We start from the raw sequence: 25,756 nt of genomic DNA, 5'->3' as shown, positions 1-25,756 counted from the left end.
GGTGACATCTTGCAAAATGTCCAGATTACAGAGGAGGAAGTGCTGGATGTTTTGAAATGGTTAAAGGTAGATAAATCCCCTGGACCTGATCAGGTGTAGGCTAGAACTCTGGGAAGCTAGGGAAGTGATTGATGAGTCTCTTGCTGAGATATTTGTATCATTGATAGTCACAGATGAGGTGCCGGAAGACTGGAGGTTGGCAAACGTGGTGCTGCTTTTTAAGAAGGGTGGTAAGGGCAAGCCAGGGAACTATAGACTAGTGAGCCTGACATCGGTGGTGGGCAAGTTGTTGGGCTGAATTCTGAGGGACAGGATGTACATGTATTTGGAAAGGCAAGGACTAATTTGGGATAGTCAGCATGGCTTTGTGCGTGGGAAATCATGTCTCACAAACTTGATTGAGTTTTTTGAAGAAGTAACAAAGAGAATTGCTGAGGGCCGAGTGGTAGATATGATCTATATGGACTTCAGTAAGGCGTTTCACAAGGTTCCTCATGGGACACTGATTAGCAAGGTTCGATCTCATGGAATACAGGGAGAACTAGCCATTTGGATACAGAAGTGGCTCAAAGGTAGAAGACAAAGGGTGGTGGTTGAGGGTTGTTTTTCAGACTGGAGGCCTGTGACCAGTGGAGTGCCACAAGGGTTGGTGCTGGGCCCTCTACTTTTTGTCATTTACATAAATGATTTGGATACGAGCATAAGAGGTACAGTTAGTAAGTTTACAGATGACACCAAAATTGGAGGTATAGTGGACAGCGAAGAGGTTTACCTCAGATAACAACAAGATCTGGACAAGATGGGCCAATGGGCTGAGAAGTGGCAGATGGAGTTTAATTCAGATAAATGAGAGATGCTGCATTTTGGGAAAGCAAATCTTAGCTGGACTTATGCAGTTAATGGTAAGGTCCTAGGGAGTGTTGCTGAACAAAGAGACCTTGGAGTGCAGGTTCATAGCTCCTTGGAAGTGGAGTCGCAGGTAGATAGGATAGTGAAGAAGGTGTTTGGTATGCTTTCCTTTAATGGGTACAGAAGTTGGGAGGTCATGTTGCAGCTGTACAGGGCACTGGTTTAGGCCACTGTTGGAATATTGCGCGCAATTCTGGTCTCCTTCCTATTGAAAGTGGAGTCGCAGGTAGGTAGGATAGTGAAGAAGGCGTTTGGCACGCTTTGCTTTATTGGTCAGAGTATTGAGTACAGGAGTTGGGAGATCATGTTCCAGCTATACAGGACATTGGTTAGGCCACTGTTGGAATATTGCGTGCAAATCTGGTCTCCTTCCCATCAGGAAGATGTTGTGAAACGTGAAAGGGTTCAGAAAAGATTTACAAGGATGTTGCCAGGGTTGGAGGATTTGAGCTACAGGAAGAGGCTGAACAGGCTGGGGCTGTTTTCCCTGGAGCGTCGGAGGCTGAGGGGAAACCGTAGAGGTTTACAAAATTGAGGGACATGGATAGGATAAATAGACAAAGTCTTTTCCATGGGCTCGGGAGTCAGACTCGAGGGCTTAGGTTTACAGTGAGAGGGGAAAGATATAAAAGAGACTTAAGGGGCAAGTTTTTCACGCAGAGGGTGGTACGTGTATGGAATGAGCTGCCAGAGGAAGTGATGGAGGCTGGTACAATTGCAACATTGAAGAGGCATTTGGATAGGTATATGAATAGGAAGGGTTTGGAGGGATATGGGCTGGGTGCTGGCAGGTGGGACTAGATTGGGTTGGGATATCTGGTCAGCATGGATGGGTTGGACCAAAGGGTCTGTTTCCATGCTGAACATCTCTATGACTCTATGATGTGGTATACTTATGGTATAGGATTCTTTGACTATCAATAATAATTAATTTGAATCCTCCCTTCGCACGCAAGGATCTGTGGTATATACAGGTACCTTCTAATTAATGGAAACCTGTTCAGATGGAAAGTGTTTGATACATGTCAACAGAATAACTGAAGCATTTCTTTTAAGATAAGCTGTCATTTTAGTCAAGTTACACCGTAGGGGTTAAGGCTGCACTTTTATTTTGGCAAACCATACATCTGTTTCGGTTCATGGTAATATTTTGATGAAAAGGAAAATTTAGCACGTTCTTTAGATTAGAGAATCTTGGATTCGTTTTGAGAGTTTTAGGAATGCACCAGTACCAAATGTGGTTAACTGTAACTGAGCTAACTTGCTGCTTTCTCTGTTTCCTCCAGTTGCATGTCATAACTTTTTTAAAAACTATTTAAATTGCAGAGGCTGAAAATGGAATTGTTGCAATCAGTGGGTGAGCAATTGTAGGCATTAAGCCTAGTTATAAAATATCTTTCGAAGAGTGAATAAAATAGATATTTATTTTGTATTACTTTTAATGGTTGTTATGACCTCAATACAACTATTGTTTTACAATTTAATGAGTGCTTCTATGTTTCTTCACTGTTGAAATGAAGAAAGCAGCTAAATTGTACACAATCACTCGCAACAGTTTGTTAATAATTAAATGTTGTTTTGGGATTGTCTGAAGGATAATTATTGGCAAGGTTACAAGAGGAACACCCCACAGCCCCATTGCGCACTTTTTCTCTTGCAGTGCTGTGGGTTTGTTTATATTCATTTGAGAGAGAAGTAGTGAGCTCTTCATCTTCTGAAATATGCTAACCCTGTCTAAATGCAGTGTTCATAGATTTATGGAGGGAAAGGAGGCTATTCAGCCCATCATTTATGTGGGCTGTATAACTTTTGAAAACATAAAAAAGGTTATTTGACTTAATTCTATTTTCCGGCACTTGGTCTGTAGTACAAAGGTAATGGCATCTTAAGGGTGGATATCTCTAACTTTGTGTCAGACAAACTGAGGTTTGAAAGATACAGTCAGCTAGAAATGTCAGTAAATGGGAAGTGTTTTAACCCATCAGTTCAATTTTCATCAAGATTCTTATTGCAGTCATCTACGATGAAGTCATGATCATGTTTGTAAGTAAGCATGTATTCTGGAGGAATGAATGTTGATCCACTATAAGAATGCATAAAATCAATGGTGGGAAGGTTGTGTGGTGAGAAGGTTGGTAAGATTGCTCCCAGTTTTAGAGTTGACTGGTTGAGTAGTTGTTTGGTTTGCTGTTTGTAAACAAATAGTAGTCTAACAATGCTTAGAGAGATGCAGAGGGAAGTGTATAATTCTGCTCAAGAATGATTGAACATGGGACTGTGGCAGGACATTGGAAATCAGAAAAATATTTTGCAAACTGGGGGAAAACTTTGGCTGGACAATGTAACTGATGGGTCACATGGAACGAGGCATGACTGGGAACCAAGGCCAAGAGAAGAAAAAGAGGTGCAAGCAATGAGCTTGAGTAGAGAATGGCAGCCAAAAATGAAACCAGGGAAACAGCACTTGAAAGCTTAACCACGAAAAGTATGAATTATAAAATATCTAAAGCTTCTACTTGACTATCATGAGAGTGATTTATGTTTATTGAGGCTTTACTCCCCACCTCGCCTACTAATCCAGAATATGGATACAGCATCAGGACTAGGAGTTGGCCATTTAAGGAGAAATTCCTCTATTCAAAGCATTGTGCATCTTTGGCATTCTTTACCCAGAGGTTTGTGGATTGTCAATTGCTCTTTAGATTTAGCTGAAAATGTGTTGCTGGTTAAAGCACAGCAGGTCAGGCAGCATCCAAGGAACAAGAAATTCGACGTTTCGGGCCAGAGCCCTTCATCAGGAATGGCCCGAAACGTCGAATTTCCTGTTCCTTGGATGCTGCCTGACCTGCTGTGCTTTAACCAGCAACACATTTTCAGCTCTGATCTCCAGCATCTGCAGACCTCACTTTTTACTCTTTAGATTTAGGGCTAGGATAGATTTTTGGCTTCTCAGAGAATCGAGAGGTATGAGACGTGGGTGGGAAAGTGAAATTATTTCCTAAAATTAGCCATGGTCATATATATCCTTGTCATCTTCTCCACTCCTTACCTGAAGAGTGATTCAGTAAGTGTCAGGCACCCTCTAGCACTTCTCTTTGAGCCACACTGAAATTGTATATAAGTGAGGGAAGTTAAGAGGTCCTGCAGAAATTGTTACTGTCCGAATAGTATAGTGAACTCATTACCCATGGGAGCAAGGAGAATAGTTGTAATGCTGTTGAAGGCACTGGCATAGGTTGCCTGGGGACATTGGTAGGGGAGTATTGAATAGAAATGTGGCAATAATAGGGGACCAATACAATAAAGAATGAGAATCCCAAAGGCATGTTGCTGACCTGGTGCTCAGGTAAGAGTTATTTTGGTGACTGCGGAAGAAGTTTGCTTTGACAGGGAGGGTTGCAGTGGAACAAAAATAAGTTGTGCCAATGTGACCACTACAATGTGTAAGAACAGGAGAGGAGTTGCAGGAGTTGGGCTGCAAATTCAAAAGCAGGACTGCTTAGATAAGTTCTGGATTATTAATTGAGTAAGTTGGAAATTGGGGATAGAAGCAGACAAATCAGGAGGAAGGTTGATCAGAGCACCTTTTTTGTGGGGCATTGATCACTAGTTCAATCTAATTCACTGATCGAAAAGAACAAGCTGAAGAAAAAGGATTGACTCATTCATTCTAATGGAAAGCATCAATAAGGATGTGACTTAACATTTAGATTGATAAATTGTTTGTAGGGAGAGTAATTTTCTGATAGATTTACTTTGTAAAAAGCATAAATGTGAATAAAGCTGGGCAGGAGAACATAGGAAAGAATAATATGAGGGGTGACATTGATAATAAAAGAAGGAATAGAACGGGAGTCTGAAAAGATAGTTGAAGTAGAAAACCTATTTAAAAATAAATTATTTAGTTGTCTGAAGGACACAGAGTTGGTCATAATTTGTTTATATGGATATGAGACATGGCTGTGTAAACATTGCAGGATACAACATCTTGAGAAAAGTAGAGAAGTGAAGTGTTGATGAAGAAGCTGTACATGTTTGGCTTACTAAAATGGCAGGAGAAATTATCAATGTGTCTATAAGTAAGACAAAAACTTGATCACTGTGGACGAGATAGAAGTTAATAAAGGATTAACTTTATTAAGTACACTAAAAGATACAATTCACTGATCACCAGATTTGAAGGGAAGTAGAGAGAGAAATATGCTGACAAATTAGGGAATTGAGTCAGAAAAAATGTTTAATGTTTTCAGCTACCTTGATGTGAATTGGATAGATTCTCTGTCTAATGGTGATCCTGTCATCATTTTATTTGTTATAAATTCATCCATCTTGTTTTGAATGCACTGTATGCTTGGATAAAGATAAGGGAGGTTTTTTCATACAGTAACCTTATTTGTTATTTTAACTTTATATGCTCTGTATCTTTCTATCAATGTGGTTGTCATCCCTATATTGCTACTCCGGCATTATTGCTTTCTCCTTCTTCTTTAATTTTCCAAATCCCTTGTTCATGTGAATCCTCCCCTGCTTTGTTTAAATGTTATGATCCTGTTAGGGGCTGTTAAAGTTTAAAGAAGAAATTGTTTTTGGTGGAGAAGGGGGAGGCAGTGGGTATGCTGAATTTGAGTTTGAAAACAATTGCAATTCGTAAGGTACCACAGTGGTTTCTGTAAAATTCAGGTTCATAGCATTAGAATCATAGATTAGGATGCAATTGGTATTGGTTAACAGGTAGAAGACCAGAATTAGGAATAGAATGATCACCTTTGGGTTGGGAAGTAGAAATCTGTGGAACTCAGTTCCAAGTCTACCTAATATTTTCTCAAGCTGCATTTTTTCACTCCTGGCAGTATCTTTTATAAATTTCCCAAGGCTCTGAACACACCTGCAGGGTCAAACAGCAATTTATTTGTATCTCTGCATATTGCATTTGCTGTTCACAATGCAGTCTGCTGTATGTTGGGGAGACCAATGGAGACGAGGTGACCACTTTGCAAGACAGCACCTCTCAGACTGCAAGTATGACCTTAACGTTCTGGGTTGCTTGCCATTTTAATAAACCTTTTCATGCTCGTGGTTATTTTGTTCCAGTCATTGTAATGGACCAGAACAAATCACTCAAAATACATTAAGGAGATAGCCTAGACCCTAACTTTTATCTATTTAAAGGCAAGTGTAAAGCACTGTGCTCCAGATGTAATTTTGATTCATCAAAATACTAGGCTTTTAGCAAAACGCAATTTATTATTAAACCACAGTTAAAATACAAACAAAATTTGAAAAAAAAACTGGCATAACATAAGCTCTACTGAAATACTTAATGTTTAACAACTACTACTCCTCAACGGTTTCAATATAACAATATCCCATAAATGCACCTTTTGCCAAAGGCAATTTCAGCAAAACAAGATTTTTTCCCTCTTGTGATCTCCCCCAGTCCAGGAGAAATTAAAAACAAAGAATCTAACAGCAGCAAGAGAGCTGTATCCAAAAGCTTCAACTCCAAAAACCGCAACTTCATCTGAAAGCAAAACTAAAACCCCAGGTCTATGTGATCCTAACTCTACATACTCTTGTTTCTTTTGTCTCATTTAAAAAAGAAACATTCTGCATTCCGTGGAGCAGACATCTTGCCCCCCAGATTGACAACACCCGTCCTCAGAACTAGGACAGACCAAATCCCTCTTAAAGGCACGTCATTGAATTTATTGAATTCACATTTTATGTCCTTGGGATATAAAGTATGAATTCTTCTCTTATTTTCTCCTCCCTCACCTGGTGTCTATATTTTTTTTCATATTTTGCTTTCCTCTCCCTGTAATATTTCTCTATCCTTGCCTTCTGTTCCATTTGCTCCACTCCACTTTTCAACAGCACAAAACCTGTCACGTCTTCACCCCTCCAGCTTCAAAGCAGAGTCATTTTGGACTTGAAATGTCAACTGCTTCCCTCTTAAATGCTGCCAATCCTGGAATTTTTCCAGGATTTTCTGTTGGCTTCATACTGATTTTCCTCTTCTGTTTGCCTATGACTGTTTAATATTTTAGGTTAAGATGAGTATTAAGTTTCTTTTACAACCACCAGCATCTTGAGAACTGATATCCGCAAGAGTTTTAATGTATATTTTGTTCTTTGGGTATTTTGGGCTCTGGGTGCTGCTGACAAGACAGGTGAGGATAGTGGATTTCTTTCCTTCCCTAAAGCAATTTTATTTTTCTACTTGTTTTTTGTAATTCATTGTAACTGATTTATTTAGTTTTAAACTAAAATCAACTGTAGTAAGACTTGAACTCATTCATTGAGTTACGAGTCTAAGGTCCTGATTACTCTTCAGTAAGCCAACAATTGAATATGAGACATTCCTGGGAATCTGAGGCTAAGCAACTGATGAGCTGCAGTGAAGGAGACACTTAAAGGTAAAATACTGCGGATACTGAAAATCTGAAATAGAAAGAGAAATTACTGCAGAAATTGGGTATGTCATCTGAAGAGAGAGAGAGGAAAAAACAGGGCTGACTTCAGAACTGACTCAAATATTTGTTTCTCTTTCCATAGATGTCAGATCTGCTGAGTTTCTCCAGCATTTCTCTCATTAAAACCCCACCTTCCTCCATCTTAACTGGGAGTGTTATTCAAACCAGTTAATAAAGTGAAGCGATTAATGCTAAACTAATCATTGAAAATACAGAATCAGACAGCCTGGAAGAGGCCAGTTGGACTATCGAGTCTGTATCGCCAACAATACACACGTGTCCCCTTTTCTAGCACTTTGCCCATAGCTGAATGTTATGACACTTAACTGCTGATCCAAGTACTTTTTAAAGGTTATGAAGTTACCCACCTCTCTCTATCGTCCCAGGCCTTGCATTTAAGACCTGACTACCCTCAGGTGAGAAATCTTCTCTCCAAATTCCCTCAAATCATCCTGTCTTTCACCTTAAAAGTGTGCCCTCTTCTCATTGACCTGTCAAGTTAAGTGAACAGCCACTGTTTATCCATTGTTTATGCCCCTCATAATCTTTAGACATTTCTATCATGTCTCCCTTCAACCTTCTCTGTTCCAAAGAAAACAGCCCAAACGGCCTCTTTTCGTAGCTAAAATGCTCTTTCGGGGCAATATCCTAGTGAATATCCTTTGCACCTTCTCCAGTGTGATCACATCCATCCTCTGATAATGTGACCAGAACTGCACACAATACTCTAGCTGTGGTCTAACCAAAGCGCCATAGGTAACTACCTTTTTGTAAATGAGAGGCATAAAGGATAGTAAAAACAGTACTCTAAACTGTTTATAATTCCTGATATTGTGAATCAACAATATTTGCCTTATGTCTTGAAGTTATTGTTTGGCTGGAATATATGCAGCCTACTTGCTTTTCAGAAGAATCACCTGGGGTGAACAGTTTAAAAGTATTGGAAAATGTAATTTTGCAAGAAAAGTTAAGAATTTGTTCAGATTTTGGTGCTGTTTTCTATTTTGTGAAAGAATAAATATTTTTGAGAGAAATGTTTTGGAGGTTCGAACCTGCACTGTGAATATAGTGTGCAATTCCCATGCTGCTTCTGTGGCCTTGTTGACGAGGCCCAACCTATTGTGCTAAACCTGAAATGAAGGGTGGTTCGAATGAGAAAGAAGATTGTGATACCAACAAACAAGACTTTCTGAGCACTTAAAGGTGAATACAGCCTCTATTGTGAAAGTTTGCCTGATGTAGATACTAGATTGCTTCCTTTTTTTGTACTGAAACATGTGTAAAAGAAACAAACAGACCGAAGGCCTGTGGCCAGTGGACAAGGATCGGTGCTGGGTCCATTACTTTTCATCACTTACATAAATGATTTGGATGTGAGCATAAGAGGTATAGTTAGTAAGTTTGCTGATGACACCAAAATTGGAGGTGTAGGGGACAGGGAAGAAAGTTACGTCAGATTACAACGGGATCTTGATCAGATGAGCCAATGGGCTGAGGAGTGGCAGATGGGGTTTATTTCATATAAGTGCGAGGTGCTGCGTTTTGGGAAAGCAAATCTTAGCAGGACTAATGGTAAGGTCCCATGGAGTGTTGCTTAACGAAGAGACCTTGGAGTGCAGGTTCATAGCTCCTTGGAAGTGGAGTCGCAGTTGGATAGAATACTGAAGAAGGCGTTTCCTTTCCTTTATTGGTCGGAATATTGAGTACAGGAGTTGGGAGGTCATATTGCAGCTGTACAGGACATTGGTTAGGCCACTATTGGAATATTGTGTGCAATTCTGGTCTCCTTCCTATCGGAAAGATGTTGTGAAACTTGAAAGGGTTCAGGAAAGATTTACAAGGATGTTGCCAGGATTGGAGGATTTGAGCTATAGGGAGAGGCTGAACAGGCTGGGGCTGTTTTCCCTGGAGCGTTGGAGGCTGAGGGGTGACCTTATAGAGGTTTATAAAATCATGAAGGGCATGGATAGGATAACTAGACAAAGTCTTTTCCCTGGGGTGAGAGAGCCCAGAACTAGAGCATGGTACATGTATGGATTGAGCTACCAGAGAAAGTGGTGGAGGCTAGTACAATTGTGACATTTAAAAGGCAGTTTGATGGGTAAATGAATTGGAAGGGTTTGGAGGGATATGGGATGGGTGCTAGCCATTGGGACTAGATCAGGTTGGGATATCTGGTTGGCATGAATGGGTTGGACCGAAGGGTCGGTTTCCTTCCTGTACATCTGACTCTATGTTCTTGGTGTGTTTTTAATGTTCTAATTTAGTACAAAATGTATTAAATGAAACCCCTTGGCAATTTTTTTTGTCTTGTTTTCTTCTTCCTTGCCTTGTGAACAAGCATTTCAACAGCTTTTACATTGGGCGATGGTGGTAATGATTAACCTGGCTCTGGCTTACCAGTCCAGAAACATTAATGTCCTGGGGACATGGATTCAAATTCTGTCATAACATTGGCTGTTAGAATTACAAACGTTACTACCAGTAACGGTGACCATGAAATTATATTGCCAGTTGTTTTTATTTTTAAGAAAGTGGTTTAGTGAAGGAAATCTGTCCTTGTAAGTGACACAGAACAATGTGATTGATTCTTAAAAATTGCCGTGAAATCTGGACCAAAGCTGGATGGACCATGTGGCATTAGCTTAAGTATATGGGAAATTCTGCCAAATTTAGGAGCACTGTCCCATAACTGAATCATACCTTTGAAACAGTGTCTCTCTTCCCATCCTTTGGCATAAGATATCCTGGTGGCAATACAGTTAAACACAGCCAGGAGAGAATTGCCTGAGGAAGCCTCCATACTGACAAAAACATGTCAAGCATATGACATAATGATGTACCACTCTTGTTCTCCCCCCACCTGCTTGCTGTTGACCACCAAGACTGAAGGTGAAGGACTTCAGTGTCCATCACCAAGAAGGACTGATATGTGACAAATAACATTTCTCGATGCAAGTGCCAAGCAATGACTGTATCCATCAAGAAAGAATCTCTTTTTTTTTTCTCTCTCCCTTGGACAGTTAGTGGCGTTACCAGCATTGGTACACTATTATCACCATCCTGTGGACTATTGTTGACCAGAATCTGAAATGCCATATAAATGTATGGTTAAAAGTGCAGGTCAGAACATAGGAGTTCTATGGACAGTAACTCACCTCTATGGGGCAAAAGCCAGGAGAGTTATAGAATATTTTCCACTTGCCTGGATGGATGTCAATCTAGCAACAGTTGAGCCTGACATCATCCAGGCAAAAGTTGTTGACTTGATTTGATGTTGTATCCAGCACCTTAACCATTCACTCCTTTCACCAACAATTTATGTTTGCAGTAGTGTGCATCGTACACAAAATGCAGTGTAGGAATTCAGTAAGGCTTCTTCAAGAACACCTTGCAAACCTGGACCCCTTGTCACCTAGAAAGTCTGGGACAGCAAATGGATGGGGATATAATCAGCTATAAGTTGCCCACCAAACCCCACACGATTCTTGTCTTGGAACTTTCTCATTGTTTCTTCTTTGTTGCTGGGTCAAAATCCTGGCCTTGCCTTCCTTATCGACTGTGGGTGGTCTTGGAGCACGTTGATCCCGCAGCAATTTAGGAAGCTAGGCCAATAAACATATTTTCAAAGGCAATTGGGGATGGGAAACCAATGCTGTCCAAACTAGTGACACTCCACATTGTGAAATTTTAAAATAATCAATTAACTAGTTTGAGTAAAGGAGTAACGTTTTAATTTCAGAATTCCTGAAATCAGGTTTACATTGTTTGCAAATCCACAGCTTGTAATATGGATATGGTTAGATGTGGGATAATGTGTGATTTGGCAGCACGATTTGGCTATAATGTCACTGACGATTTTTCTATTAAGCGCGGTTTTGCTGGAATGCAACTACAGCGTTATAGGAGATCTACCTGTACTTCTGGCTGCTCCAGATTTCAATACTGATTAAATGGCACAGTGGTTAGCACTGCTGTCTCACAGCGCCTGTAGACCCGGGTTCAATTCCCGACTCAGGCGACTGACTGTGTGGAGTTTGCACGTTCTCCCCGTGTCTGAGTGGGTTTCCTCCGGGTGCTCCGGTTTCCTCCCACAGTCACAAAGATGTGCGGGTCAGGTGAATTGGCCAAGCTAAATTGCCCGTAGTGTTAGGTAAGGGGTAAATGTAGGGGTATGGGTGGGTTGCGCTTCGGCGGGTTGGTGTGGACTTGTTGGGCCGAAGGGCCTGTTTCCACACTGTAAGTCTAATCTAATCTAAAATGTGTATGCTGGTCCATCAGGGGTCCACATTTCAGGGTATTCTGTTATTTCTTGTCTGAAGATGTGTAAATGGATTATTGGTTTGTCATGATCTAAATTTCTATTGAACTGGAGAACATCCATGATTTGGAGGTGTCACTGTTAGACTGGGGTGACAACTACCTGATGAAGGAGCAGTGCTCCAAAAGCTAGTGCTTCCAAATAAACCTGTTGGACTATAACCTGGTGTAGTAAGATTTTTAGCAGAGAACATCCAGTAAGTAAAATGGAAAAAAACTGCAGGAAATGTTGCCTGAAATTAGCAATTTAAAATAATTTATTTCATGTTTTGTGACACGTTTTTATGGTTATGTCCCTGAAGTGCCATAGTGATGTGTATTCTACTTTAGTCCTTGGTTGTGTGTACTAAGAACCATTTACTGTTCACCCTGGAAGACTTAATTAAATAGTGATTCTTTGATTTGCATACCAGTGGTGCATACCTGGGGTGAGGGGGGCTTAGTGCAAAGTTGCTATTAAAACTCTGGACCTTCACCAAACCTCTGCAGACACAGAACCAGCTTGCCCTTTATATACTACTAGCCCATCCACCTTTTTCATTTGCAGCTACATGAGGAATGCACTCCCCACAGGCACATCCTTCAAAATAAGTTTACTGTAAGGCTGGAAGCCAACATATCCTGGGCAGGCCTTCTATCCATCCATTTGAATGAGAGATTATTGTAGTGTGTCAGGTTTGCTCCTGAAATTTTGGAATCTCTATTTTGAAGTGTTATGAGGTGAAATCATGCGGTTTTATGTCAAAAAGTGAACTATTTTACTCTATGTTCGAGCATTGACCATGTTGGAACTCATTTTCTGCGCAGTTGTTCTAGAGATGGTGTTGTAAACCTCACAATGTACAGATTCAATTCCAAAGAATGTGGATGGTTTACTTAGTATGATAACAAAATATGCTGCCCACAGTGTTTTTTAATTAACTGCGCAATTTTTAAGTTCATGATAAGGCCGGTTTATTGTGGTTGCTTAGTTTATCTAAGCAGCTGACCCATGCAGGACACAGTGGTCTCAAATTTAGTTTCGATTTTGTGCTGAGTTAGCTGTTTCTTGATGTTGGCTTTGCTAGAATGGTGTCTCTTGGGTTAAAGTTGAGATAATCAGCCAGGATTAACATCACTATCCAGGATTGTGTAGATGTTGGATGAAGAAATTAGTAAATATGGCTCTGATGTTATATTTTGTCTTTAACACTTGAATTGGAAATTGGGGTTGGAATAGATAGATGCTTGATGAACAGCATGGAGATGATGATGGACTGAAGGGCCTGTTTCCATGCTATACAAATTCTTGACTCTAGACAATGTATTGACAAAAGGCAAATGTATATTGAAGAGATTAAAAACATAATCGTGGAACTAAAATGAAATATCAAGTAATAGGATGTATTTGATGGCCACACATGTATGGAAATCACATGCTTGAGTTTATGGCTGTCAGGATTTAAATTTTTTTTTGAGAATGTTGAGTCTTTGGTAAGCAACAGCTTTAATTTTTCCAGTTTTATTTTGCTGAATGAATATAAATGTTTGTCACTTGCAGACAGTCCCTCTAGTGCTTGCTTCCAGATTGTTGCATGTTTTTTTTTTACCCAGATGGTGGTGGGAATCTGGAACTCACTGCCTGTAATGGTGGTAGAGGTAGGAACCTATTAATTGACTCTATGACCTGGCATACAAGGCTATGGGTCCAATGCTGGAAAAATTAGATTAGACTAGTTGTGTGGTTGGTTTTGACTGGCATGGGTGCAAGATGTTTGAAGGGCCTTTTTCTGTGCTGTTATCTCTGACTCTAATAAGATCTATCTGAATGTGTGATTCATCTAGTCTAGTTTACAAAAACTGGTGACAATAAATAGAAAATAGTGTAGTGTGTCGCAAGTCTGTGGCAGCGTAATTTTAAACTTCTTAAATTTTCTATGTAGATCAGATGTACATGGTTTCAGAAACATGTGAAACAAGGTTCTGTGTGGATATTTTGTAAATCAGTACTTAGACTGTTTAACATTTTCACCCACGCTTTCAATATTTTCTCTTTTTAGAAAATGATTATCAATGAGCCTCTTGGAGGGTACACTTCATGTAGAAACTACAAATACTTCGTGTCATATCCATTTAATATTTACATTAAAGGTATTTGCATTTTCTCACTCTCTAATTTCAGTTTAACTTTAGGCAAGCACATCATCCTTTACAGGTGTGAATTGTCCATGCTAGACTGGTCTTTCTGTATGAGATTGTCAATCATTCACAGATTATAAGCACCTTGTTCTGTGAACTTGTGCTGCTAAAGAAATGAATAGAGACAAACTGTTTGTTTCATGGAGCCCCTTCTGTTGCCTTTAAATTTAATTTGAAGTGTGATTGCATTAGGCTAGCCCCATGTCCCAGTCAGTCACTATTGCATTTAAAACGTAAATCTCTCATTCTTTGAGGTAAAATGGGATATTTCCTCCAATTTCTAATAAAATGTAACATTTACTTTTATCAAGACCATCATTTTATTTAAACTCCAAGTTCAAATTAATTTTGCTTCTGAAGGAGCTGGAGTAATATTCAAGTGAGTTGTTATTTCAGAGTTCCTCTGGCTTTTCTATGTTAATTTACCTCCTTATGCTGAAATTGCATTCCTTTTTATCCTCTGTTTTGCATTGAGCATTGTCTGTTTAGTGATTTTGACCTGCCTGAAATTTGTGTTCAGTCTCTTTCGTACCTCTCTTGTCTCCATCTCAGCCCCTACATAAATTCTTCCATGATAGTAATAATCACCCCTTTTATGCTACTGTCATATTAAAGGGTGGAAAATTGGTGAGTGTGCTGGCTTTATTATGTGAAGTTGTAATATATTCCTGCTGTAAAAGGTTCACCCTTGTGTTTAACTTTTTAAAATCTACTCCAGTGTCACTTCAGCAGCTGTGGTCACTGACCAGACTATCTTGTATGATCCCCTCTCTAACCTCTTTCCACAGAAAAAGAAACAGAAACTGCGTCTTAACTCTTACAAACACCATATTTTAACCTGGGGTTTTGACCAAAATTAATGTACTAATGGACTATTAATCCAGCGATATGGGTGAAAAATTGAAAGACATGAGTTCCATGTTCCACAGTAGCTGCTAAATTTAAATTCATAGTAGTAAATAACTGAAAACAGAGGCTACATGATGGTTGCCAAAACCGATTTGATTCATTTAATGTTCTACTGGGAATGCAATTAGTCATCTTCCCTGGTCTGGCTGATATGTTCCACAGCATTGTTCGACTAAACTGTCCTCTGAACTGGCCTGACAAGCCACTCAGTTTTATTTGGTCAAGTGTTTCATCACTACCTCAGGGCATTTAATGTTAGACCTGCCAGTGATACCCACAGCCTGTGAACAAATAAAAATAAATATCCTCTTCTCAACCACTGCTGATTCACACCCTACTTTATCCAGATTCAGTAGCTACTGCTGTGGACTTGAGCCTGGACTGCCAATTTGAAAACTTTGGCTTATCAGCAGAAAACAATCCATTTTAACTTGCATTCAATCTTTTTTTAAAATTTGTTCATGGGACATGGGCAATGCTGGCTGTCCAGTATTCATTGTCTGACCCGAAAACCACCATCTCCCATTCAAAGTCAGCATGTTATTTGAGAGGTGTTCACTGATTTCTTCATGGTCAAAATTGTAAACCTTTTTTTAACCTTCTAGCTCTCAATATTAGGCTTTAATTTCCTCTATGCTGTTACTCTTCTAATTTCCTCTGTCTTCAAATTAATTGTTCTATGAAGCTATCACTTTCTCTCTCCGCTTGCACTTCTTCAACCTATGAAGAATATCTGCCAATATTTTCTGTTCACCATTTTTATCTTCCAGCTATGTCAGCTATAACTCAATGAGTAGAATTTTCTCCTTGTCCCACAGGGCGTGGCTTCAAGTTCACTGCTGTGCAGAACTGAGTGGTGTACTGTTAGACATGCCATTTTTCTGACGAGAATTTAAGACGAGATTGACCTATTGGATAGATATAAATGATCCCATGGTAGTATTGAAAAATCAGATGTGTTATCCCAATGTCTCAATCCAAAACGTAATTTGGTATTTATTGTATTGTAGTTTGTAGAAAATTGGTATTGTATTTCCTACATTACCATGATAACACTGAAAGCAAGGTTAGATCACACGGAATACAGGGAGAACTAGCTATTTGGATACAGAAACGGCTCAAAGGTAGAAGACAGAAGGTGGTGGTGGAGGGTTGCTTTTCAGACTGGAGGCCTGTGACCCGTGGTGTGCCACAAGAATTGGTGCTGGGTCCACTGCTTTCTGTCATTTGCGTGAATTATTTGGATATGAACATAGGAGATATGGTTAGTAAGTTTGCAGATTACATCAAAATTGGAGGTGTAGTGGACAGTGAATAAGGTTGCCTCAAATTACAACGGGATCTTGATCAGATTGGTTGAGGAATGGCAATTGAAGTTTAATTTAGATAAATGTGGGGTGTTGCATTTGGGAAAGACAGAACGTGCATGCTAAATAGTAAGGTCCTGGGGATTGTTGCTGAACAAAGAGACCCTGGCGAGTAGGTTCATAGTTTCTTTTGAAAGTGGAGTCATACATAGTTAGGGAAGGGAAGAAGGTATTCAGTGTGCTTGTCTTTTATTGGCCAGGTCATTGAGTATAACAGTTGGGAGGTCATGTTGTGGCTGTACAGGACATTGGTTAGGCCACTATTGGAACACTGCGTGCAATTTTGGTTTCCCTGCTATAGGAAGGATGTTGTGAAACTTGTAAATCTTTTCTGAACCCTTTCAAGAATGTTGCCAGGTTTGGAGCGTTTGAGCTGTAGAGAGAGGCTTAATTGGACTTGGGCTGTTTTTCCTGGCGTGTCAGGGGCTGAGAGGTGATCTTTATAGAGGTTTACAAAATCATGAGAGGCATGGATTGGGTAAATAGACCAGGTCTTTTCCTGGGGTAAGGGAGTCCAAAACTAAAGGAACCTAAGGAGCAACTCTTTCACACAGGGTGGTATGTGTATGAAATGAGCTGTCAGCAGAAATGGTGGACGCTGATACAATTATAACATGTTAAAAGATATCTGGATGGGTATATGGATAGGAAGGGTTTCGAGGGATAGGGGCCAAATGCTGGCAAATATGGCTGAATTAATTTTTCTGGTCAGCATGGACAAGTTGGGCCTGTATATCTCACTATATTTCTTGAAATGTACTTCATTAGCTGCGATCTTAGTGTTCCACTTGTATCCAGCCTGCACCAATGACTGAATCCCTCTTATACTGAACCTTGCATGATCACCTCTGTGATCTAGGGTTCTAATATTGGTGCTATTTCCTTTTTTATTTTGAATGCTTCATTTCAGTAATATTATCTCTAATTTTTACCATGAGACTGAGCATCACCTTAATGACATTTCTCTGTCCAATAATAGTTAAAAGCTGCTTTGTACTCTCAATCTGTCTCCCATCAAGTCCTGAATGAACTGAGTTTTGCACATAATTCCATTGTATTTCAAGAAATTAGTGACTTTGTTTAGATATGATAATGCATCAGATAAATGCTTTTTCTCTCCAGTGATTTGTTGGGCAATGTTCCTACCTTTCGGAGGAACCCAGGTTATCTGAGCAAGGTGGTTGGGCGCTATTTCATTCAGTTAATTGATTTAGTGCCTCTCCTGGGGCTTGGAGTTTTCTGAAGTTTCCTTTTTCATCGCTCTGCCCGCCTTGCTGCCTGTCTCTCTCTTGTCTCAGGGTTTGTTTCTGAGCTGGGACACATTTGTGTGTAAGGGACCTGCAGCATAGCTGAAGCCATCAGTGCAATGGGATTGACACAGTGAGCACTTGCTAAGTCCACTGCCCATTTAGGAGACTAGACAGCAGCACCGCGCGTGAGCCTCTGCCTTCCAATCTCGCCTCCGACTGCCCCAACCCTGCATCCTTGTGCCCCCATCTTTCAACCCTGTCCACCCCCACCCACCGACCACATTCCCACCCAGCCCCCACCCCCGGACTGAACAACAACAATAAGACTCCAACTGCCTTCTGCAGGGGCGAGGGGAGAAAGAGTCTCAAAATAGTGTGCACAACGTTTTACTGCAACATTTTGACAGGGTCTACCTTTGCCTTATACAGGACCATGTTGGAGAGATTATCTGGGGAAGGGGGATGTTTAGGGTACACCCTTGTGTAGAATTCCAGGGAAAGTGTGGGGAAGAGTGTGTGCGCAGACGGACGGTCAGTCATTTGGAGTTTTTGCCTGGGCTCCCATCGATGTCCAGGACTGTTCTCGGAGCATTTCAGTGAGCTGGGTTCATTTTTAATCAAAAGGCGTGAACAGTGTTGAAACACCTCTTTGTAATGTTTCTGTTGGGATTTTGAGATAATTTTCAGAGAATCTAGGCTCCTCTATTGCCCTAAGTTAAGACCATAAGACATAGGGGCAGAAATTAGGCCATTCAGCAAATTGGGTCTGCTCCATCATTCAACCATGGCTGTAAGTTTCTCAACTCCATTTTTCCTGTTTTCTCCCCTTTAACCATTTGATCCCCTTGACAATCAAGAACATATCAATCTCAGTCTTCAATATATTCAATGACTTGGCCTCCACAGCCTCTGTAGCAGTGAATTCCACAGATTCACCACCCTCTGGCTGAAGAAGTTTCTCCTTATCTCTGTTCTAAAAGGTCTTACCTTTAGTTTAAGGCTGTATCCTCCGATCCTAATCTCGTACCAATGGAAAGATCTTCCCAACATCCAGTCTGTCCAGGCCATTCAGTATTCTGTAAGTTTCAATCGGATCCCCCCCAATATCCTTCTAAACTCTGAGAGTATAGACCTAAGAGTCCTCAAACAATCCTCGTATGTTAAGATTTTTATATGTGGGATCATACGAGTGGATATGGGGCCCAAAACTGCGCACACTACTCCAAATGTGGTATGACCAGAGCCTTTTAGAGCCTCAGAAGTATAATCCTGGTTTTTATATTCAAGGCGAAGGGAATGAGCTGCCAGAGGAAGTGGTGGAGGCTCGTACAATTGCAACATTTGAAAGGCATCTGGATGGGTATATGAATTGGAAGGGTTTGGAGGGATTTGGGACGGGTGCTGGCAGGTGGGACTAGATTAGGTTGGGATATCTGGTCGGCATGGGCGACTTGGACTGAAAGGTCTGCTTCTGTGTTGTGCTTCTGCTAATGTGTTTCCACTGAATAAATTCACCTGATGTGCATCTTTTATTGTTTTTAAATGTCTCCATCACTCTCCAAATAGTTCTGGCTTGGTCCCTCTACTTCACCATTGTTGGAATATACCTAGTAACCCAACTTTCCTGTTTTAAAAATCTCTGCCTGTTGCATTATAATTTTTCCTATCAACTTCTAGTTCCATTTTTACTCCGTCTCATCCCACTGAAGTTAGCCCTCTCCTGTAGAAGTTTTACTTTAGATTATTCCTTTTTATTTTTAAACTACTTTAAATCTGTGTCCCTTGCTTACACTTTTTCTGGTACTGGAAATAAAGGAGAAAATATTCAAGTCCTTCGTGATTTTGAATACCACCATTAAATCATTTAAGAACAAAGGTCAGTACAGCACAGGAATACTTTTGCCCGTCAAGACTGCTGACACATGATGTCTTTCTAAACTAAGGACTTTTGCCTCTCTGGCTGTATTCCTCTGTCCCTATGTGTATAAGATGTCTCTTTAAGCTATTGTATTCGCTTCCACTATCTCCCCTGGCAGTGCATTCTGGGCACGCACTTCTCTCTCTTGCTTTTTTAAAAAAAACTTATCCTTCACTTCTCCTTTTAAACTTCCCTCTTTTACCTTAAACCAATGTCCGAATAATTGACATTTCTACCCTGGAGAAAGTAGTTTGGCTTATTCATTTTATCCAAGCCCCTCATAATTTTGTAAACTTCTAATAGTTTGCCCTTTTATCCTGCAATGTTCAAGTGAAAACAATCCAAATTTGTCAAATCTCTTTGTAGCTAATACCCTCCAAAACAGGCAACAGCCTGGTAAGCCTCTTCTGTACTCTCTCTCCAAAGCTTCCACATCGCTTAGGTAGTGTGGTGACCAGAATCTTACACAATATTCTAAATGTGGCCTAACTCAAGTTGTATGCAGCTGCAACGTGACTTGCCAATTCTTATACTCTATGCCCCAGCCAATGAAGAAAAGCATGCCATACATCATCTTGACCACCTTTTGTCTACTTGTGTTGCCACTTTCAGGGAACTGTGGTCCCGTGCGCCTAGACCCCTCTGTGTATGTTGATGCTACTAAGGGTTCTGCCATTTACTGTGTACTTTTCTGCATTGGATCTCCCAAAGTTCTGTACATAAGCTTGCATTTGTCCAGATTGAATTTTGCCTGCTATTTCTCTGCCCAAATCTCCAGCCTCAGTCCTCTTCACCATCTGCAGTTTTGCCAATCTTTCTGTCTGCAAGCTTGCTAATCTACCCACCTATGTTCTTCTGCACATCATTTATTTATACATATAGATGTGCAATAACAGATCTCCGGTCAGAAATATGCCCTTCCACCTCTACTGTCATCTATGACCAAGTTTGTTCTGCATCCATCTTGCCAGCTCACTATAGATCCCGTGTGACTTCACTTTTTATACCTGCCTGCCATTAAGGGCCTTGTTAAAGCCCACATAGACAGCATCTACGTGGCTGCATTGTCTTTGTCACTTCCTCAAAACAAATTTCAATCAAGTTTGTGAGATATGACCTTCCTCCCACAAAGCCATGCTGCCTGCTCGCAATAAGTCCATAATTTTCCAATTGAGTGAATTCTATTCCTAAGAATCTTCTCCAATGATTTCCCACTGATGTAAGGCTCACCACCATATAATTTCCAAGATTATCCTTGTTGCCTTTCTTGAACAATGTTGGGTATTCTCCAGTCCTGTGGAACCTCTCCTGTGACTAGAGGATACAAAAATTTCATACCACGACCTAGCAATTTCCTCTCTCACCTCCCTCAGCACTTGGGATAGATCCCATCAGGTCCTGGGGACTTGTTTACCTTAATGCTTTTCAAAACACTACACAATTTTTTAGATTGATACAGATATCAACAAACCCCTCCTTAGACTCACCATCCACCTTGTCTGTCTCGTTTGTGAAGTCACTCACTCAATCATCGCAGCCCTTTTATTTATGCATTCTTCTATAATCTGTCAGAGGATATTGGTGAAAAGTGACAGAGGTGGATTCTGAGAGAGGTTGGCTCAGCCAGTAGAACTGAGAAGGGTATTACAGACATGGTTGGCTGTTCAGGAATCAGGTTTGCAAACAGAGTAGTTAACTGGAGAGAGTTAAAAATACGTTTTTGAAGTTGTAGTCTGCTCAAAATAGAGAGTGGACATAAAAGGCCCGGGATTGGTGACTAGCGGATTAAGTTGTGTAATCAGTTATTGTACTGTTGTCTGTAGTTGAGAAGACTAATTTAGTTGATAAGGTTCAAAACAGCAAGAGAGCCTAGCCCTGTGGAATATTCCTCCCATATGTGTGAAATCAGAGACACTTCCAGTGTCTGTGGTGACTACGTCTGCAGGAAGTGTGTTCAGCTGCAGCTGTTATGATTTGCTTCATGGAGCATTGGAGCTGCAGATGGACTTACTACAGAGCATCCATGAGGCTCAGAATGTCATGGGTAGCACGTTTAGCAATCAGGTCATATTACCAGTAAGGGCTACACACTTGCCAATATCTGGCAACTTATACACCCCAAGTCCTTTACTGTTACTGTTAATATTAATTAAGGGGACTCCTGCACTATTGTAGAGGGGATTGTTTTGTATTAACTTTCTGCAATGATTCTGATTCACTTTCTGCATAATAAGACATTAATATGTTCCATTCAGTATTGGAAAGAGCATGTCATTAGATAGAGAACTGGTATGTGTGGTAGTTGAGATTTTGTTTGTTAACGCAACGGAATGTTGATGTCTGAATCAATCTGTGGGTGGGGAAGCAAGCATGCATGTTATAGTCACTGTGGTCAATTGGCACATGGTTAATACACAGAAATGAACACAGACTGTAAGTTTGGAAAATGTTGCAACCCAACAAGTAAATGTGAACTGCTAGTTTCCAGTTGTGTAAGCCAAACTCAAATGTATGATTTTGTGAGCAATCGTTATCCAAACTGTTCTAAAAATCCAGCTTTGATTTTTTTTATTGCCAAAAGTACGTTTTGGTTCTTAATTATTAATGGTAATTCACTGCAAACATTGTTTACACCGTAATTGCTTCTCATTCTGATGTTGTCTTGAGGAATCAATTTAAGGTTCCTGCTTCCCTATCTGTTCCATTCAGAAAGCTGTTCTTCATTTGCAAGTTTCTTAAGTTCACTGGCACAGGCTCCGATGTTGAGATTGGGAAGTTTGTCAATGGCAAAACTCTCATACTTGCAAAAAATGTATTTACCTTGTGATACTCTCTGCCAGAATTGTTAAGCTGGGAATATTCTTGTTACAATGTTTTGTGCCTGACTCTTAAAAGAGGGCGAAGAATGCCTAGAATATTTACTTCAGGCTACTTTCATAGATCAGAAGAAAGTACAGATGCACAAATGGGTGTGACTCAGTCAGCCAACTAAGAGCGATGTCTGAGAGTTCTTGGATGATCTAGAAGGTATTATTCCCATTGACTAGGCACCAAAACATTTGATACTTGAGGATAAGGAGAAAGGCTAGCCACAATATTTACCAAAGCACTGTGGAACAGGAGTCTCTCAAGGGGAGTTCTTGCAGAGCACTTAATTAACTTGAAGCAATTCTTTGAAGCGGTATTTGAAAAAGCAAATGACAATGTAATAAATGCCATAAAATGCTTTTGGTAAGAGACTCACATGATAGCTACAAAGTTAAGGACATGTGGAGTCGTGGAATAAGTAGCTGAGTGAACAGCAAATTTTCTAAAATAGAAAACAGTAGATGTAAAGAATAGTAATTAAAATTGGAAGTAGTTCGAAATTGGGCTTTCGCAAGGATCAGTGATGGAACGCTTATTCATAATTTATATTAATTTTGACTTGAGTTTAAAATAGCTCAGTATCAAAATGAGAGAATACTGTAGAAAACTTAGATTGGGCAGTTAAATTTAAAAAAAGTATCAACTTTAAACACCAATAAGTATGAGGTAATGAACTTTGATAGAAATACAGGGGCGGCACAGTGGCACAGTGGTTAGCACTGATGCCTCACAGCACCAGAGACCTGGGTTCAAATCCCACCTCAGGCGACTGACTGTGTGGAGTTTGCATGTTCTCCCCGTGTCTGCGTGGGTTTCCTCCGGGTGCTCCGGTTTCCTCCCACAGTCCAAAGATGTGCGGGTCAGGTGAATTGGCCGTGCTAAATTGCCCCTAGTGTGAGGTAAGGGACAAATGTAGGGGTATGGGTGAGTTTCGCTTCAGCCGGTCGGTGTGGACTTGTTGGGCCGAAGGGCCTGTTTCCACACTGTAAGTAATCTAATGTATCACTGACAGTTCTTCTAAAGTGGAAACTAGTGGCATAGAAGAACAAAGGGATCTGAGGCACAAGTACACAGACATTAGAAACTCAATTGGTTGACAACAAAGCATTTAGAATGCCAGCAAAGCACTGAGATTTATTTCTAGGAATATAGAATTCATAATTGGGAAGCTACTGAAATTAGTGAAGCATTCTAATTATGTTTCATTTAGTCCTTTTGAATGTTCTTGTACACAAAAAGAATAAAGAAACATTAGAAAAATGTGTAATCTAGATTGGCAAAGATGGTTCCTTCCCAGAACTAAGATTTCACCGATTAGCAAAGATTGTACAGGATGGGACTTTTTTTTTCTTTAGGAAAAGCCAAGATTTGGAGACCCCCCCTGTTTAAAATTGGAAATGTGTTTGGAGTGTCTGTGGAAGGGAATGTTTCCTACTTGTGGGAGAATCAAAAACTAGAGGTGATGCTGTTCCTTATGAATTCAACAGGGAAATTGAGAAGCTTGTTTTAACATGATACTTAGAATGTGAAAATTGCTACCACAGGAAGTGGTTGAAGCAGAAAACTTGGATGCCTGCAAAAAGAAACTAGACTTTTAAAATTTGTTCATAGAATGCAGCCATTGCTGATAAGACCATATTTATTTAATGTGTATCCATTTTGCCCTTGAAGCTCAAAGTGAGCTGCCGCCTTTGAACTCCTGCTGTCCATATGATGCAAGTCCACCACAATACTGTTATGAAAGGAACTGTGGGATTTTTTTTACATGGGAAATTCATCTCCACGAAAGCTGTTGAAATTTTACAGGGAGATGGATAGGTTTACTCGCAGTACATGAGAGAAGGAATTGAAAGAAATGCTGAAAGGTTGTGATGAGATAGATGGAATAGCAAGAGTTGTGTAGACTGTAAGGCACCAGCTGCCTCCTTTGCCATTTGTTTGATGTAATTCTTTGTCCAATATCATGATGATTTTGTTCAGACATTCTGGACCAGTACAACACCATGATACACTTTGTATAGGCAACAAAAGAGGCATGCAGCTGGCACTAGGCAAAAAAGTTACACTACATCATTCTAACCAACAGTGTTTAAATGCAATGTTGATGATTGCAACAATTAAGTTAAATTTGAGGGGGAAAAACACTTGAATGTAGAGGTGGGAGGTCCAAACCAGCATGAACTAAATGCGTGGCCAGTGAGGAGTAGTATGTGATCAAACTGAGCCTGATGTTGTCCTCATCCACAATTCCAGTACATGTTTATTTTCAGCAGGAGCTATTAGACAAAAATCAGTCAATTATTCTGACTGATGTTTTTTTCTCTCTGAACAGGATATTCAAGCTTATTGTAACACTCCAATGACCGTGTCCTTGCAAAAAAAAAGTCTTAACTCATCAAGATTGGAGATCAAGCTACAGTGAACATTACATCTGTGTTTATCGTTAGAGAATAAATTTATTTTTAATTTAGCAGACTATTTAGACTTGGAGCATAGCAAGGGGAGGCTGGTATAGCATGTTAGTAACCACCTTGATCTACAGTTGAAAGTGCACAAAATACTTTTGAGGAAACTGAAATTATGGAATCTTGTGTAAACTTCTTTTTATTTGCTTTCAGTCAATCCCAGAGAATTTTAAGATTTGTGAATTTATTGAAAGACCGTAAATGCAAAACAAAATTCATTTTTTTTGTAATTAGAAAATCTGGCTTTCATTTAATTAAAATAGCACAGATGGTCAAGATATCACACGGTTTAGTGTTTTGGATTACAGATGAGATGTTAGGTCTGTTATATCAATTGCGTTTTTATTTCAAGTCTGTGTAGTACCACGTCAGAAATATCAAAACATGTGTATGTAGGCAGATGTCAAATTTACTAATTTAATACAGTGTGTGGCTGGTGAGCTAAGAGAGCACTTGCCAAGTTTAGAATTAAGTATAAACATATAGATGGTCTTTTATTGTTACTTGACAATAAAAGGTAATTTAGTTAGCCAGGCATTTTTTTATGACTCAATTTCAGTCAGTTTACTCATTTATCACTTAATTTATAAGCAAAATACTATGAATGTTGGAAATCCAAAGATAACACAGAAAATGGTGAAATATTCAGCAGAGCATGAAGCATCTAGGAAGCGATAATGAGAGTTTATGTTTTAGGTCAGTGATTTTCTCTAAGAACTAGAAAAGTCTAGAGAACCTAATCACTTTTAGGCCAGTATAAAGGCAGGGAAAGAAGCTGGGGAAGTAACAAAAAGGCAGGCCTGAGATGCAGTAGGAGAAATTAAATAACAATTGATTGGTGTGAGACAAAAGAGGGTGATGGACTATTAAGAAACAGTAGATGGAAGGATTAAAATAACAAGCAATTGGAAGCAATCTTAGGAGCCAGTTGGGAACTGACCACAAGTGTTCCATTAAATGGTCATTCAACCTACATTTGCTCTCCACAATATTGAGGAATGAGCTAAATTGGAAGAACCACAAGTCACTTACTGATTCACCTGAACAGTGTTTGAGGCCTGGATAGTGAAATGGAAGGAAATAGAATGCTGGTGGTGGG

At 40.0% G+C, this 25,756-nt stretch overlaps 1 protein-coding gene across 6 annotated transcripts in view; it reads left to right on the top strand.

Annotated features, from left to right (window-relative positions):
- The window catches only part of LOC132816471 (spermatogenesis-associated protein 13-like), a 241,377-nt gene that overhangs the window by 79,494 nt on the left and 136,127 nt on the right, over positions 1–25,756 (top strand). For 3 of the 6 annotated variants that reach the window (XR_009644802.1, XM_060826097.1, XM_060826094.1), the window contains exon 2: positions 13,742–13,832. The exons of the other annotated variants lie outside the window; for them this stretch is intronic. Coding sequence is in view for 2 of the 3 variants with exons in the window: in XM_060826097.1 (XP_060682080.1) it covers positions 13,755–13,832 (78 nt within the window). In the remaining variant the exon portion in view is untranslated. The remainder of the gene's footprint in view (positions 1–13,741; positions 13,833–25,756) is intronic. 6 annotated transcript variants of the gene reach the window in all.

The sequence above is a fragment of the Hemiscyllium ocellatum genome, chromosome 6 (assembly GCF_020745735.1).
Source record: "Hemiscyllium ocellatum isolate sHemOce1 chromosome 6, sHemOce1.pat.X.cur, whole genome shotgun sequence".
NCBI classification, from domain to species: Eukaryota; Metazoa; Chordata; class Chondrichthyes; order Orectolobiformes; family Hemiscylliidae; genus Hemiscyllium; species Hemiscyllium ocellatum.
The sequence above is the reverse complement of the archived record's forward strand: the minus strand, read 5'-3'. Positions and strand labels throughout refer to the sequence as shown.